This window comes from Quercus lobata, chromosome 12 (assembly GCF_001633185.2).
Source record: "Quercus lobata isolate SW786 chromosome 12, ValleyOak3.0 Primary Assembly, whole genome shotgun sequence".
NCBI classification, from domain to species: domain Eukaryota; kingdom Viridiplantae; phylum Streptophyta; class Magnoliopsida; order Fagales; family Fagaceae; genus Quercus; species Quercus lobata.
The window spans coordinates 15,723,027-15,741,768 of NC_044915.1; the positions used below are offsets into that span (position 1 = coordinate 15,723,027).

The 18,742-nt window shown below is 37.3% G+C and overlaps 1 protein-coding gene across 1 annotated transcript; it reads right to left on the reverse strand.

The window, feature by feature from the left end:
- Positions 1–8,734: 8,734 nt before the first annotated feature.
- Positions 8,735–11,111, reverse strand: LOC115971046 (7-deoxyloganetin glucosyltransferase-like). Its single transcript, XM_031090719.1, has 2 exons — positions 10,496–11,111; positions 8,735–9,782 (listed from the first exon to the last, which is right to left on the reverse strand). Exons 1-2 carry the CDS (start codon positions 11,010–11,012, stop codon positions 8,854–8,856), a joined length of 1,446 nt encoding a protein of 481 aa, XP_030946579.1. The 5' UTR covers positions 11,013–11,111; the 3' UTR covers positions 8,735–8,853.
- Between the last annotated feature and the right edge of the window lie 7,631 nt (positions 11,112–18,742).

Below are 18,742 nucleotides of genomic sequence, written 5' to 3' on the forward strand. Positions count from 1 at the left end.
TCTGGAATGGTTTCAAATCGAAAGTCAGGTAAGCCATCCAAGGAGTTTGTACCTCTAGATTCCAGTAAATATTGGTGGTTGAACTCAATGTTGTGGGTGCAACGGTTTTCTCCTTAAGGAAAGGGGAGTACGCCTCGACCAAGTGGACCAAGGTAGAGAAAAGATGGATTTGCCACCTAGATTAGGTCTAAGAACCATAAATATAGCGCCCATAGGTGGAATGACTGATCTTACTACCAGAGTATGGGTTCGGAGTTTAGGTATGGAGATGGGAAGGTGTTAGAAACTCAACCCCACCTAACCCGTAGGTCGACTTCCAGTCATTGCATTTATGTCTTAATCTCATTAAAGGCTTATTCAATATTTTTATCTATACTTATACACACATTAGCATACATCTAGCAATCAATCATCCCAAAACCCTAACATGCATCTATCATGGCAACTCACATCAAGCCTAGCATACATCTATCATGCATATCATATTATCTTATCCAAGGCAGCAAACAACAAGATATCACAAAGGCAGAAACATAAACATGGCAACATCAAAGAAACATGTGATTGCATTCTCGACATCAAGAACACAACATCCAACCAAGCATGTTCAACTCATCATTAAGTATATCCAATGCATGTTCATGTGGATGCATGACTTACCTTATTGAATCTCAGCACCTATGCATCAATGAATAAACATATAAATGCATGTTCATGGTATTTAAGCAAGAAAAGAAAAGAAAACCCTAATCTAGCATGTTAAAGGCAAACAAACAATTAAACAGAGGAATAGAGACCCAAAAACATAAAAGGAGCCAAAACAGAGGCATGTGACATAGGGGAAAAAAAACTCGGATTAGGGTTTCTGAGTTGAAGTATGCATGCGCATACATAAGCCTGCGTACGCGAGCTAGTTGTATGCGTACACATACTTCAAGCCTACGTGTGCATACAGAATTATGCGTGCGTAGACATGCCCCCTGAAACCCTAACCCAGAAGAAACTCATAAACACAAAAACAAAGCAAAAGCAAAAACTAAGGAAAGTAACAACTTAACATGCTTTAAAACGTGAAAACTACATAAACCTAAAATAAAAAAGCATATTAAAACATATCAAACATAATTAAAAACATCAAACAGAAAAATATAATGAATGGAGAAACTATATCAAGAAAAAAATGTGAATCATATTAAACAAAGTGGGAAAATATGGAAAAGAAGCTCACCTTGCTTTAAAATCACAGATTTGAAGTTGTTTAACCGACCGCTTAGTGGCTACAACACAAAGATTAGATTGAGGACAAGAATAATCAAAAGAATACAATTGTTTAGATTAAAAAAAAAAAAAAAAAAAAAAAAAACTTTAATTGAAAAAGGTTTTTGAGAAATCAATTTTGGAAAATAGTTTCTACCTTAGAACTAATGAAAGAGAGGTTTTTAATTTGTAAAAAAACATGCTAAGGGGCTCTGTTTGTGTTTTAGAAAAGAGAATGGTGTAAATGCACTTTTAGTCCCTACATTTTTACCCGATTTCTATTTTGGTCCCTACATTTTATTTTTACCACTTTTATTCCCTAAACCAATTAACGCGTGACATTTAAGTCTTTATCGTCACCCAACTAACAAAAAATGCTAATGTGGCTGACGGCACAGTAAAATAATAATTAAAAAAAAATCTATTTTAGCATTAAAAAATTGCCACGTTAGAATTTAAATTAAAAAAATTAATTTATTAATTTTAACTAAATGAAAAAAATTAAAAACAAAAAATCAAGCCCAATATAGATCAAAACACCACAATCCCGGATCATAACTCTCTGAAACTCTCCTGCCTCAATAGTGATTGTGGGTTTCTTTTCCTTTTTTGTTTTCTTCTTTCTTTTTCTTTTTCTTCCCCAGATCGGTCTCTCAGTTTCTCCGCCTCCATTCTTTCCTTTTCTTCTTTCTTTCTTCTTCTTTTTCTTCTTTCTCCCTCTATCTTGGTGCTTAGCCTTCTTGAACTCTCTTTATCTCTTGATTTTGCTCAAACACAAACCCAAACCCCAACCCATATGCCTCAAGCTCCTCTCTCAAATCAATGGGTCTCTCTCTTTGGCATTTTTTTTGTTTATGGGTTCTGTGCATATGGTGTTGCCGACTTGTAGTGGTGAGGTGGAGGGCGTGGGTTTGTGGGGATTGGCGTGGTGGAGGTCTGAGTTTGTGGATCGGCGTGATGGAGGGTGTGGGTTTGTGGTGATCGGCGTCTGTGGTGGAGTTTTGGTGATGGCACATATCAGAGTTTGGGTCGGTCGGTGATGGGTTGCATGATTGTTCGGTGGCTGGATCGGTAATGGTTGGTGGTTGGATTGAAGTTTGGTAGTGGGTTTCAATGGCTAGATTGAAGTTTGGTGGTGGGTTTCAGTGGCTGAGATTGGAGTTTGGTGGTGAGTTTTGGTGATGGCATAGATCGGATTTTAGTGGTGGGATTCGTTCACAGATTGGAGTTTGGTGATGGGTTTCGTTCTCAGATCGAAGAGGAATGGCGCCTAGACTAGTTGAGGTTTTTTTTTTTTTCAATCAGATTTGGGTGGGGTAGTTTGCTCTGATGGGTTTGTCTGGGTAGTGGATGGGTTTATTGTTTTGGATTTGTTGTGGATAGTTGATGGTTTTGTGGCAGATTTTGGTGGATTTGTGGTTGTGATTTGAGGGCAATCACGGGTCAGGAAAGAAAATTCTGTGTTTAGGTTTGTGTTCTTGAGTTCTTTGATCTGGGTTGGAGTTCTTGTTTTCATCATGTTCTTCCCGAGTATTTTTTTTTTTTAAAAAAAATTCATTTAGTTAAAATTAATAAATTAATTTTTTTTTTATATTAAATTTAGACGCTGATGTGGCAATTTTTTAATGCCAAAATAGATTTTTTAATTATTATTTTACTGTGTCGTCAACTACGTCAGTATTTTCTGTTAGTTGGGTGACGGTAAGGACTTAAATGTCACGCGGTAATTGGTTTAGGGACTAAAAGTGGTAAAAATAAAATATAGGGACCAAAATAGAAATCGGGTCAAAATGTAGGGACTAAAAGTGCATTTACGCCAAAGAGAATTAGGGTTTTAAAGAAGATGGAGGCTAAAACAAAACTCTCCCTATCTAGGGTTTTGATTGGAGATATAAAATGAGTATTTATAAGTTAAAAATAGGGGTTTTGAGGCTTTGTAATTGTCTTTGGACGTTCTAAGGGTCTATGGGCCGGCCCACATCAAAGCATGATGTTTTGGGCTCTTAAAATTAAATTTTAAAACCCAGAAAATCGGACTGACTAGTTGGCCCAATTTCAAATAGTCATAACTTACTTGATGTAAGTTCAAATTAGGCAAAATTTATGTTTAAATTGAAGCCCAGGATGTTTAATTTCCAATGAAAGAAACTTCACACAAAATTCTCTGTGGATCAAAAGTTATGGTCAAAAGAGTGAGCAAATGTCATTTTTTAGTATCGATTTCAAAGTGACTTGAGTACTTTTGAGTTGTAATTACTTCCAAATTATTGTGAACTCTTTAATTACCCTTGGTTGACATATGTCAAACTCATCATTGGGGTCGGGGACCAAAATTTATTAATGGGTACAAAATATAATGTCTACAAATGTTGAAAAAGGTTATGTGAAAACCTTTATGCATACAGTGGAGAAGCTTTGAAAACTTTAGCATTGCCTTTATGTGGCTTTAAATTGGGAACAGAATACAAACTGCATGAGGCTTATCAGCTACTAACGTGCTGGAATCCATTTCTTTTCTTTCTTTTGAAGACTCTCTTTGAGTGCTTGTATGCACTCTTTTAGAGTGTTTTTCTCCGATTGTTTGTTAATGCTTTGCAACAGTCTAGAAGGCCCTTTTTATAGTTTAAAATTGGGGTGCAAAAACAGTCCCTCAATAATGTAGGATTAGGTTTTGCGTCTTTTCTTTTGAAAAATACTTCCACAAATTGTTCTTCTAGCGGCCTCATGCGCACTCATGGACCAACCTATATATGTAAACATAATTAGGCATACCGCATACGCAAGTAGGAAGTAACCTATGGTAGTAGAGTTAGGGTTTTGTGTGAAAAACTGAAAATAGTTTTGTCATTTATGTTTGCAAGGGTATACGCACCCTCAATTTATCTTATATGTAAAATGACCCAGTATTTTCTTTGTTTTTATTTATTTATTTATTTTTTTTATAAATTATTATTTTTATAATGACCCACTATTTCAATCTAGCTAGCCTTTTTTTTTTTTTTCTTTTTTGAGAAACCAATCGTGAAACTTCATTAATAGGACAGAAAACTTCTGTCAGAAACTACAAGAGTAGCTACATCTCTATGGATATCCTCAACCCAAATTGTTGGTTCATACAGGGTCTTAGCTAACTTCGCTAATTTATCAGCTGCTACTATATTACCGTTGCGCTTGACATGTGAGAACTGATAACTCCTCAAAGTCGCTGCTAACTTGCGTGCCTCATCAACTAAGTGGCCAATGGCAGCCATGCTTGGCTGATCAGAGCTGAGATGCTTGTAGATAGTCTCTGAGTCGCCTTCAAACACGGCGTCCTGAATGTCCAGATCAGTGACAAAAGCTACTGCCTTCCTACAAGCTAAAGCTTCCAAGGCTTCAACGGTTGGGGGGAGGGAAATACGTTCTGAAAGTGCAGCGATAACTCGACTGTCTGAATCACCTGCCACTACACCCAACCCCGCCGCTGCCACATCCTGAAACGTTGCACCATCATAGTTTATTTTATAGAAACCCGGTGGGGGTGGCAACCAATGGGTCGGATAAGTGGCTACTTCCTGCGTCAGTGGTGGGTCCTGCGCTGAGTGGAATTCCGGAAGACGTTGAACTGCATCAGTATAGATCAATTCCATCCCAAACTTCCTTGCATTCCGATTGTGCCATATACTCCATCCAATGTACGCAAATAACTCTGCCATTCGCGAATTGTTTTGTGCAAAGACTCCTTGGAGCAAATCACGGAAGCACTTGAATTTCTCCCACAAGAACGCTCTGCATTGTTCCAGCTCCCACCAAGTGCCTTTAACCATCGGACAGCCCCAAAGTGCATGTATTGTGTCCTCAGTGTTGTCACCACAGCGCTCACAAGTCGACTCCAGCAAGATATTCCGTTTCTGCAAGTTTCTCTTTGTAGGCTGAGAATCGTTGGAAGCCCGCCACAGGAAATGCCGTATTTTATTCGGCACCTTCAGTGACCACAACTGCCTCCAAAACTGACTGTGTGCATTCGGGTTAGATGGACCAGGTACTGAAACTACTGTCTCCATTGAGAGACGGTGATACGAAGATTTGGTAGAGTAACAACCATTGTTTGTGGCAGACCAGATCAGCTTGTCCTCGGTGCCCAAGTTACTTAGAGGTAAACTGATTATTGCCTCTGCTTCGTGGGGGAGAAATTCCTCTCTCACTCTGTCTTCTAGCCACTTGCCCCTTTCCTCATCGATGAGAGCACAGACCTTTGTGTTGTTGGGAAAGTTTTTTTGGGGCGATACCACCCTGCTTGCTTGTGAATCCGGCAGCCATTTATCCCCACGGATCCTCACACATTTCCCATCTCCTATCCTCCACTTCGACCCTAACCACACAACCCTCCTTGCTTTTAGTATACTTAACCAAGCATATGACCCGTTCAACTTTACCCCCTCATACAGAATAGTGCAATCCGGGAAATATTTTGATTTGAAGACTTTATAGAAAAGGGAGTCTTTATTGTGGAGCAATTGCCATGCCTATTTGCCTAACATCACAAGGTTGAAATTTTCAATGTCTTTGAATCCTAACCCCCCTTGGTCTTTCATTTGGCATAGTTTCTTCCATCCCACCCAATGAGTTTTCCTTTTATCTCCCTTGTACCCCCACCAAAATTTCCTGATAAGAGCTTCAATATCATTGCATAAACTCTTTGAGATTTTGAAACATCCCATGGTGAAAGTAGGCATTGGTTGGAGGACCGCTTTTATCAAAACTTCTCTACCACCTTGCGACAATAATCTTTCTTTCCAGCCTTGCATTTTGTGTCAAATCCTTTACCGAATATAATTGAAGCTTTGCCTTTTAGCTCTCCCCACAAATGATGGCAGACCGAGGTATTTTTCATAATTGGAAGTAATCGCCACCCCAAGAAGGGTTTTGATATTTTCCTGCATGTATGGATCTATATTGGGGCTGAAAAAAAGTTGTGTTTTGTCTCAGTTGATTTGTTGGCCTGAAGCTTCTTCATATTGTTGCAGAACCTCTAAAATAGTGGCACACTCTTGGGTATTTGCTCAACAAAAAAGCAAGCTGTCATCTGTAAAGAACAAATGAGAAACCTTTGGCCCTGCACTACAAAGAGAAACTCCTTTGATTGAACCTGCATTTTCAGCTTGTTGTATGAGAGAGTGTAACCCTTCTGCACACAATAGGAATAGGTAGGGAGATAACGGGTCCCCTTGACAGAGGCCTCTGTTAGGAGTAAAATTACCATGTGGTTCACTGTTAACCAAAACCGAAAAAGACACAGGTCTGATACATAAGCTGATAAGTGAAATACACCTCCTATCAAAACCCAATTTTTCCATTATTTTTTCAAGGAAGATCCATCCCACTCTATCATAAGCTTTGCTCATGTCGAGCTTTAGGGCCATCAGCCCCGTTTTTCCTTTTCTCTTAGATTTTAGGTGGTGAAAGGTTTCAAATGCAACAAGGATGTTATCAGAGATCAATCTGTTTGATAGGAAGGCACTTTGTGATTCCGAGACTAGCTTGGGAAGTAATTTTTTCAGATAGTTGGCTATGGTTTTGGATATAATTTTATATAGGACGTTGCAAAGGCTTATAGGTTGAAAGTCCTTAGCTTTTTCAGGTGATTTAATTTTTGGGATCAGGGAGATGAATGTGTGATTTAGGCTATTAGGCATGGACCCTGAATTTAAAATTTTTAGAGAAGCATCAATTACATCCTTGCCAATAAAGTTCCAACAAGACTTGAAAAAAATTGGAGACATACCATCTGGTCCTGGTGCTGTTAGTGGCTTCATTTGTTTCAAGGAACATTCCACCTCCTCTGCTCTGTAATCTCGAGCCAATTCAGCATTCATCATTGGGGTAACCTTTGTGTCAATGCCTCAAAGAATCTGTTCAAAACTTGAAGGGGAAGTGGAGGTAAAAATTTGCTTGAAATAATCCACCAATGCCTCTCCAATCTGCCTATCACCATCCACCACAGACCCATCCTCCAAAATTAATTTGGAAATAAAATTTCTTTTGTTTTGGTGAGTAGCTTGGCTATGAAAATAGCTGGTGTTCAAATCCCCACTCTTCAGCCAATCTACCCTTGATCTTTGATGCCACAAACATTCTTCCTTCACCATAAGATCATAAACCTCACCTCTTGGCAACTGGACCTGATCATGATTCATCCCCACCATGGACATGAGTTCTGCTTGTGCTAATTGTTTCTTTTTTTGAGCTAACAGATGGTGAATATTGCCAAAAGAAAGCCTGCTCCATTTTTGCAAACTCGATCTACAAGCATCCATCTTGCACGTTAACCTCCTAACTGGTTCACCCGTATTTTTTCCCTCCCATGCAGATTTGATGATCCCCTCACATCTTTCATCTTTCAGCCATACAGGCTCGAAGTGAAAAGGCCTGGATTACTTATAAAATCTAACATTTTCATCGTCAGAACATAACCACAATGGACAATGGTCAAATAGTTTACCTTCGATGTGGAAGTCGAACTGTTGGAAACAATTCAAACCAAGATGGAGTTACTACCCCTCTATCCAGCCGAATCCATATCATCTCTCCTTCAAAATGATTATTACACCATGTGAAAGGTGGCCCAACAAAACCCAAATCCCGAAATTGACAAAAGTCCAAAGCACTCCTAAATTCTCTCATCTGACGTTCTTGTCTTGGAGCACCCCCTGTCTTCTCCTCGGCTTTGGTGATTTCGTTGAAATCCCCCACACAAAGCCAAGGCAAGTCCATCTTCAAACAGAAGTGTCTTAGTACTGCCCAAGAATGTTCCCGGTTGGCTGTTATTGGGTTTCCGTAAAAACCCGTTAACCGCCAGGCGTCATCCATTCTTGAGTTAACTACTGCATCAATGAATGTTGGTGTTGAATCTATAACTTTGAGGTTAAGTCCGTCCTTCCAATAGAGTGCCAAACCACCACATGTATTTACCCTTGGGGACAATTTGGGCTGTGAAGCCGACCTATATATGCACTTTATTGTATCTTATAAATGAACCATTTTTTTCAATCTAGCTATTTCGTCAAAATTTGGGCCAGAAAGCTGAACTTTGGACCATCGAAATATTTTTTCCCCGTGATGATAGGACCTTAATATATTTATCAAAGAGGAAGATTTATTAAAAGAAAAAGTTTGGACAAAGCATGATTGATAGGATCTCAATATATTTATCACAATAAGCAAATAAATTTGAGATATTTGATGCAAATAAAAAAAAATGATTTTTTTTTTTAAAAAAAATCACAAATAAAGTATAGATTAATCAAAATAAAATAATCAAATATGAGTTTCTAAATTGAATATAAAATTAGGATATTTTTTTAAGCCTAAAATAAGAGATGGTTGAATAGCAGGAATGAATATAAACATTTTATAGAAGAGAGTATAATAGTAATTAGAATCTAAAGTGGCATTAATTTTAATTGGATTTACAAAAGGCTATAATAAGTTTGAATCATGATTAGTAAAATTCACTTAACATAATTATGTAATGCATTATTGGTACATTCATGCTATTATAATAAATCTTCGCGAATTATAATAAATTTTTTATCACTTTTATTTCTAAAATATCTATCATTTCAATAAAAGCACTTCATTCACCAAATTCTTCACGTTAATGGATGAAGAACCAAGTGGCTCAGTGGCCTCTTCAGCTAACTTTTTCCACTCCATGGCCTTTTTCTTCATTTTCTTACCCTTTTCTCCTTCCATCAACTCTTTCACAATCTTTTCCACTTCCTCTCTCTTGACATCATTATCAATCTCCATGCCAATGCCCCATTCATTGCAAGTATACTTACAGTTTGTTTGTTGATCTCCCAAGAATGGCCAACAAAGCATTGGTACTCCTGCACACACACTTTCAATAGTTGAATTCCACCCACTATGTGTTATGAACCCTCCAATTGAGGGGTGGTTCAACACTTCCTCTTGAGGGCACCAACTAGCTATCAAACCCCTTTCTTTAGTTACTAACTTGAACTCAGGTGGCAATATTGCTGATTCACCAACAACTAAATCAGGTCTAATTATCCACAAAAATAAATATTTACTATTTGCAATTCCCCAACCAAACTCAACCAACTGTGTTGGTGTCATGACAACTATGCTACCAAAATTCACATATATTACAGAGTTGGGCGCCTTAGAGTTAAGCCATTGGAGGCACTCAGTTTCTTCCTCCCATAAACTATATCCAATTGATTTTAAAGGGTCATTGGTTAAGTGACTGAGTAGTGGTTGGAGGGGGCCAATGGCATATACATGAGGAAACATGGTCAAGAGAGCATCCAAAACTTCTTGCTCTAATGCATCAAATGTTTGAATAACAATTCCTGAAGCCGTAGGAGCTCTCTCTGCTGTTTCGATCACAAATTTAAAGACAACATCATTTGGATCTATGGTTCGAACCTCACTTGGGAGATCCTTGAGTCGAATGCCTCTCATACCTGGAATCCAATCTATAACTGTGTCCAAATACCCATTGGTTAAATAGCTCTTATCTGCAAAGAGACAGAATATTTTCAGCTTAAAATTAAATTTATTTTTAACCATGATAAAACAGAAAAATTACACTTTATCCCCTTAATAATATAAGAAAATTGCAATGTTCTCATTTTAGTTTAAACATAGCAATGTTGTAATGAACATTTTTTTTTTTTTTTCCATAGGTTAGTGTTTTTGTCAAATAAGAAAATTAATTCAATTTAAAAAAAAAATACATGGCCAGACCCACACTTTAATGGTATTAATATTTACCATCCAATAACAAACACAATGATGGTCTTAGTACGCTCCCATAACAAACACGTCACATATGCACAACTATAATCCTTCAAATTGTCAATTGTGTATCACTGTGCGGATGCGATATGTTTGTTATGAGAGGGTATAAAAGTCATTAAATGTTGGTTCAGACCCATTTTCGACTAACAAAAAAAATTGAGTTTTTAATATAAAATGATAATAGAGGAATAAAGTGTTCAGTAGAATCAGTACAATAAAATAAAATAGGATATTGCTACATTTTAAACTAACGAAGTAAAGATGGATATTGCAAGTTTGTAACTGTGATAATAATAATAATAATAATTCATAATTCATAGTTCATAATTCTTCTCCAAAAAAATAATAATAATTAATAATCCAAAAGTGCAATTGCTCTAATAAATTAATGCAAGATTTCAATGGAGTTTCGTATTTTTTTGTTACACACCTTTAAGTGGAATGATGCCTTTATCCTGGAGACGAGGAATTTGCATGTAACCCATTAAGCTACAAGCGGAGACAGTGAAGAACATTAGAATTGGGATTCCGAGTTCCTGTGCAGCGTTGATGGTGAATTGCATGAAACCGTCTGAGATAATACAAGTCACTGGAGGAACGTTTGAAGTTGCACTGTTGAGTTTCACAAGAAGGTTAGAAAATGAGGCCAAGAAGTTTTTCATAATGGAGTTGCCAAGAGAAGAGAGGTCTTGGGTGGCATTTAGATCTGATGGAGGGAGGTTATCTGGAATGGTTTTGAATTGGAAGTCAGACAAACCATCTAAGGAGTTGGGACCTCTAAATTTCAGAAAACGCTGGTGGTTGAACTCAGTGTTAATAAAGGTTATGTGAAAGCCTTTATGGTGGAGAAGCTTTGAAAACTTGAGCATTGCTTTTATGTGGCTTTGAATTGGAAATGGAATACAAACTGCATGAGGCTTATCGGCCTTTGGTGTCTTGGAATCCATTTTTACTTCTTTCTATTATGTGTTGTGTGTGTGTGAATATGCACTTTCCAAGTTTCAATGTATCTTATAAAATGATTAATGACCCACTGTTTCAGTCTAGCAATTTCGAGTCAAATTTGGCCACAAACGCACACTTGGTCTAAGAAAGAGACAATTCTTGTTTTGCTTTTATATATCCGATGTTAGTGAATCATCCCTAAACTGTGTATACTACTTTTTTTCCCTTGGAAATTCTAGTATATATATATAACACTAAGCAATAATAATTAATTAGTTAAAAGGCGAAACGTTACAAAAACATTAAAAACGATGAGGGACATGTAGACTAATTCAAACCATACACAGTAAAACGATATAACCGAGCCTGTGGCATTATTCCAAGTGACGTTATTTCAAGCCACATGTCTTCAAGTGGCATATTCTTTGAAGAAGCAGCCGCTGGGTAAATGCACTTGGCCTATTCAGAGATATTTTTAATAATAGCATAATTAATTAATTTTTTTTCGAATTCGACAAAAAAATAGATCACCAACTCTAGGGATATGATTAATAAAGTGGAAGGCCCTAACCACTTTCCGTAAGATTTCATCAAAAAAAAAAAAAAAGACCACTTGCATTATGGGATGGTTACACTTTGTCCATATCCTTATGTACATATGATAGAGTTTATTCAATATTCAATATGAGATATATAAGAAGTTCGCATATTATCTATTTGAGAGCTACTCAATGTGATATTCCTTGCCGGACAGGAGCAGTGGATACTTTTTGGTTCATAATTTATATAACCAATAAAGACTATTTAAGTTACAAATAATAAGAATTAAGAACTATTGAAATTAAGGAAAACGTACCTAGTTAATTTCTTGAACTCGTAACCAAGTGAGGTATTAAAACGTTTGAAGATTATATGTGGGAATTAAGCTACAGGTGGGAGGTGGGGTGGCTGCTTGTTTGTCCAACTTTGTTTGGTGTAAATATCATTTAAATAAAGAATATAGGATTCTCACCCCCCCCCCCCCCAAAAAAAAAAAAAAAAAAAAAAAACCGAACTAGTATATACTGATATGTGCATGCTTGACTCATTCAATTTAATTAGAGGTCCAGTTAATAAACGTGGTTAAAGTTGAGATTTTTATTTGGCAATCAATTTTTTTATATTTTTTTTAAGGATGTTGCACAACATTAAAATAAAGAATAAAAAAGAAAAAAGAAAAAAAGGGAAGGTCTTCTTTCAAAGCAGTTTAAAGATATGCGGAGATGCATGTTTGATATAGATACTTCTGATCTATACGGATGTTTTGGCTTTCAATTAAAAGGATGTATTTATTTATTAGCTTTTATTGCTTTCCAATATAGTTGGACTCACTCGATTCTTCCTTTAAGGAGTGCAATTAAACATCTATAATCAAAAGCCTTCAAGTAATTATTTGTTATTGTTAGGACATATGTGAAACATGTTAGGAAAATATGTCAATATTTTATGTAATTAGCTAATCCTTTGACAAAATGCACTTTACTTGTAATTGGGTAGATCTAGGATGTGTTTAATACTTCAAGGAACAAGATTTCAAGTTCAAGTGTTAAAGACATGCAAGTCTATCCAAGAAACAAGTGAAGAAGTGCTAGATTTTAAAACTCAATAGCTAGCTCAATAGCTGGTATCTATCGAGGTTTAAAAGCTGCTAAAACCTGATGCTCAACAGCTATCTCGATAGATAAGCTATCTATTGAGGTTTATGAAATTCCGTTTTTCAGAGCTAATTTTAATCCAATCCATAGGTATATGTTTGAGCTTTCTTTTCTCATAACCCTAAACATATATATAAGGATTATTTTAAGGGCCGTCAAAGGTTGTACAAGTGTGAAGCAAAGTTGTGTTCATGCGAATTGTGAATCGGAGACAAAATTTGCCCTAGTTCATCTTTCTCTTGAAGAAGCTACTGTGTTTGTACACCTTAGGGTTTTGTGACCATGGAGCTTCGTGATCTTCATCGTGTGATGAACTGAAGAACTTTGCAACTAATATCTTTCTCAAGTTGGTGATTAAGTCACATATTGGGATCCGCGCATTTATTGATTAGTCACGTACTAAGAGCTGTGCATTGAAAATGAGAGATTGTTACTACAAAACAAGTCCAATTAGGTATTGGGGTAATGGCTCAATTGTAGGTTGGTATAAGGTACTGGGATTCCTTTACTTGTAACCGCTTGTTTTGATAGTAGTGGATTCTCGGGAGTGGTGACATTAAAATCACCCGATGGGGTTTTTGCTGTGTAAGTTTTCCCCATTCGTAAACAAATCACCATATCAATTTATTTTCCGCTGCATATTTAGTTAATTAGTGATTTGTTTGTGCTACCACGCGTTTTGCATGTTAATTTAATTAATTAATTAACTTGGCTAATCAATTGGTTAATTTATCACAAAGGGTCAATACATTCTTGGCCTATCAAGTGGTATCAGAGCAGGCACACTCTGATTAGGTTTTAATCTTTGCTGTGCGATCCATTGACCCTTACTTGTCATGAATAGAAGACAATCTCTTGCTATATCTCCTTTATTTAATGGTACTAACTATGTATACTGGAAAGTACACATAAAAGTTTTCTTACAGTCATTAGATGAAAATGTGTAGCAAGCTGTGGAGATGGGCTAGACCAAGCCTACGAAAGCATCGGCTGATTGGGACGATGCTAAGATCGAGGCAGCAAACTTCAATAGTAGGGCATTGAATGCTCTATTTAGTGCAATCACAAATGAGAAGTTCAAGAAGATATCCTCTACTAAAACTGCTAAGGAAGCATGGACCATTATCCAGACAACCTATGAAGGAACCAAAGCTATCAAGGATTCAAAACTTCAGAGGCTTACTACGAGCTTTGAAGAGATTAAGATGGAGGAGGATAAGTCATTCGATGAGTTCTATACCAAGCTCAAGGACATAATGAACTCAACCTTTAATCTTGGAAAAACCATTCCTAAACCAAAGATTGTCAGAAAGGTGCTTAGATCTCTACCCGAGAGATTTCATGCCAAGATCACTGCGATTGAGGAATCAAAGGATATTGATTAAATTCCTTTAACAAAGTTGGTTGGCAATCTGTGGACCTATGAGCTGGGTTTGACGAGGATCAGGAAATCAAGTAAGAGCAATAGCATGGCATTAAAGGCCAAGAGCAGTGACACTGATGAGTCTTCAGACGATGAAGATTCTAAGATGAAATCCTATATCTTGAGGCAGTTCAAGAAGTTTATGAAGAATGCCAATGCAAAAGGATTTGACAAGGACCGAAAGCAATCCAGTTCTTTGCAGTTCCAAAGCCAAGAAAAAGGGAAGGATTCTAGGGATGGCGGTCAGTACACTGTTCCCTTAGGACCAAAATGCTTTGGGTGTCAAGGTTTCGATCACATGAAACAAGAGTGCCCTACATATCTCAAGACTATTGGGAAGAGCAAGGCACTTGCTACTACGTTGAGCGACACTGAGCCTAAGGATGATGGAATCCTAAATGCCTTCACTACCACTGTAAATCCTACTGAAGGGATTGTTGAAGATGTGGATAAAGAAAAGGAATTGGTGGAGTCTAAGTTTTAAAAGATGGATGAGCAAGATGACATCCACATAACCTATGCAAAGTTATACAAGGTCTTAGAAAAGCATGAGAAGTTTTATAGGTTGGCCACCAAGAAGCTTAGTGAAGTGGAGTTTGAACGAGAAGAAATTTCCATAAAGTTTGATGAAGCAAATCAGACCATTGGAGCACTGAGATTTGAGAATAATTTCTTGGCTAAGAAGACCAAAAAGCTTTAGGCAAAACTATTCCAAGTCAGAGCCTAGTTGGAAAGGACTTCAAGTGTAAAGCTCGATGAGATGCTCAGTCTTCAAAAATCTGCTTACAATCGAATTGATTTAGGGTATGATTTCTCTTTTCCTAGTATTGCTACTTCTAGTACTACTATTTTTGTTCCTTCTACTAATAATGTTGAAACTAAGAACAATGATGTTAAAAATGAATTAACTTGTGCGAAAATAGACAAGGGTAAATCTATCTTAGAAGCACCTCCTAAGCTTGATAAGAAAGAGATCAAGAACCTAGGACTAAGAAGGGAAGTACTCAAAAGCCCAAACAGAAAAAGCAGCATTTCTGTTATCACCGTGGAGTAGCTGGACATACTCGACCTAATTACTATATGTGGTTAGCCACTCAATAGAGCAACAACATGATCTCGTCAGGAACCCAAAATCAACTCCATCCTCTTTTGCCCCTCTTAGAGATCTTCTCAAAGCCCTCATGTTCCTTTTGAACTTGAACGGTTTCAATTCTTCCCCCTCACCGCCGGATCAAGGGTTTGCTAAACGGAAAGGTTCTTCTAAGGTGTGGAAGGAAAAAAGGCTCCAAGTGATTCTGTCATTTTTATCTCTCTTTCCCCTTCTTGTTTTTGTTTTTGCATTACTTATGTGTTTTGCTTTCGTGTTTTGAGTCAGTCTAGTTTTATGCATTGCCTTGTTTAACATGCTTTTGTTTGTTTACTTTTCAATTTTGCTTTGTTTTTCATATGAAATAAAAAAAAAAAAAATTTTGGAAAATCAAAAAAATACAAAAACAGTGTGTGTTCGTGTACATTGGTACTTGTGTACCTTGGATGGCCATTGAAACAAAATTTTCTAAACTTTGTATCATTTGTAACTTAGATGAGCATCTCTATGCACAACTAAGAAAGTGAGCATTGTGGCTCGTGTTTGTGATAAGTAAGATTAAATAATCTCTTGTACTTAACACTCGTATCACTCTTTTTGATAGGAAGGACTAGAAAATCCTAAGAGAAAGACATAAATAACCATCTAACTACTGTTGCCCGCCAATCATGAAATGACATTTGTATGCTTCAGCATAGCAAAAGTGAAATGTCAAATGCTTAACATCATTGGGTATTTCTTTTTTATCTCTTATATGTCCATGCATAGTTTGCTTAAAATAAAAATATGTAAAGAACAACAAAAAGCAAAAAGAATCAAAATGCTTTATACATGATTGTAAGCGTGTATTCTAGGAGATGTGGGAGTTATAGGATGTACCTCGAACATGATAGTCCCCATCAAACAGTTATGATTGTGTGTAAGTTAAAGCAATTTTCTCATATCTCAAATCGTCATAACATGTAGACACTTATGCAATCTTGGGATGTTTTTCACACACAACACACAATATTCTTTGCTACTTTTGATACATGTGTAGGTACAATGTGATTTGGCCATCACAAGGAATACATGTATTAATATATGCTCACTAAAATATCTTAACTTGTTTTTGAAATATAAAATTGGTTAGACTTGTTTAGTGTGTGTGTGTATGTGTTTTAGATCTTTGTGCTTGATATTTTCTTGTTGAGAGATTATTTTGAGAGCTTAAATTGTTGTTTGGACCTTTGGTTGAGTAGAATGCTTGATTGCATTCATATTTATGTTTTTCTCTTCTTGAAAAACTGTTTTAAGCAATCTTGATAGCTTCTCGATACCTCTTATCTATCAAGACCCTTCAGTTGCCTTTTATCGCATTCTTAATAGCTCTCGATAGCTACTTCGATCCATCGAGAAACCTTCTGGATGCTCGATAGCTTCTCGATAGCTACCTCAATCCATCGAGCCCCTCTTGCGGTGGACACCTCTTGACAGATCTTCGTTAGCTATCTTGATAGCTATTTCACACTCTTTAATTCTCAATGGCTCTCAATAACTCTTGATCCATCGAGAATTATGAACTTCTATTTAAAGGGTCAGCACGATTTTAGCTTCACTTTTCTCGATCTCTCTCGATCCATTCTATCTCTTTACCTCCTAAAACCTCTCTCTCACTCCAAACCTCCAACCCATGTGTTCTTCGGCATTTATGTGCATTTTCTACTTCTGGTATGTCTCTTTTTCACTCATTCATCATGCATTTCACGTTTTCTGACATAACTTTTGGGTTTGTGTTGAAAATTTTGGGTTTTTCAAAATTGTTAGGTTTTTTCACAAAATTTTTGGGTTGTTTTTTGTGAAAATTGTTTTAAATCATCATGCATTGCATCATATTTGCATTATAACAATGTTTCATGCATTTTCGATGTGTGTTTCCTTTGTTGCAATGATTATGTGCTATTAGGTTTGGATTGGGCTGAACCCATGATGTTTTTAAGTTTGCATGTCACATGTTCATGGATTTTCATGCTTACATACCTTCAATTCTTTATATTCTTATATTTTGTTGTTGGTGCTTTTCTGATTGTTTCTCTCTCTCCCTATTTCTCTCTTTCTTGCATTAGTCTGCACTATGGCACTAAAACGCAAATCCACTCCATCCCAGAACCCTCTATGTTTTGGGGCATCTACTTCTTCTTCTTCTGATATTACTCCTTCTCATGTACGGTTCTGTGATGATAAAGCCCGAAAGGACTTTTCGGAGAACTTTTGTAGACGAGGCATTTATTCGGAACGCCAAGTCATCCTATCGAATTTTTCCGATACTGACCTTCCCACTGTCATTTACAGTCGGGGTTAGGAGTCATTGTGTGGCGCCCCGGTCACTTATCCCTTCATGATCATACAGGAGTTTTACTCTAATATGCATGGATTTGTTACTTTTGAACCTCATTTCTTCTTTCACGTTTGAGGTATGCTTAACGTAGTTACTCGGGAGATTGTCTCCGAGGTACTACACGTCCCTAGGGTAGCGCATCCTGACTACCCTAGCTATGATTGTCTGAGGACTATGTCCAAAGACGAACTCTCGTCTCTCTTCTGTGAGACACCTTCTTCTTGGGCTAACCATCAAAACACCCCTTACTCGGCCTTTGCAAAAGGTCTGAGATTCCTTAACATGGTGATGACATTCATTCTTCATCTTTTGTCTCATTATAACACTATTACAAAGCCTCATGCTTGATTTTTACTATCCCTCATAGAGGATATCTCTATCGACTTCCCTTCTCACTTTATTCTATGAGAGATGCTACGTCTACAACATTTTTACAACAAATCACGGGTGGTTAGTTGTTATTGGTTCAAATTTCAAACTAACGCTAAGATTACTTTTTTGCCCTAACAATAACAACTAGTAACAACTTGCCACTTAGGATTTGTTGTAAAAATATTATAGACATATCATTTCTCTTATTCTATCCCTTATAGATGTCTATAGGGATACGACGACCTGTGATAAGCTTATTTTTCCCTCGGCTATCACGTGGCTTCTTCGCCAACCTTTTGTCTCTTTTCTTGAGTCTCCTCATTTTCCGGTGATGTGTGCCATAGATGGAGCGACCATTCGACAGAGTGAGGCACAGCTCAGATCGAGGTAGCCCCAAACAGAGACCTCCTCCAGCTTCCACCGCTTCATCCACCTCCGCTCCTTCGTCTTTTGTGGGTGGAGTGACACTTGAAGCCATCATGGCACAGCTTGTGTGCATGGATGCTCGCCTTGACACTTTCAGTGATGAATTGTGTCAGGTGAACACCCGTGTTGGTCGTATCGCACGATGATAGGCTGTCATGGGTGGTTTCACTGTTGCTTCTTCTCCATCTCCACCAATGTCTGAGGATGAGAGTGACAATGGCTCCGATAGTGATGATGTTGATGAGGACAATGGTGCTAGCTCGCCTAGTGATGATGAGATGTGTACTTGATGTACTTACCCTTTGTCACTTGTGACAAAAAGTGGAAGTAGTTTTGAGATGAGAGTAGTCATA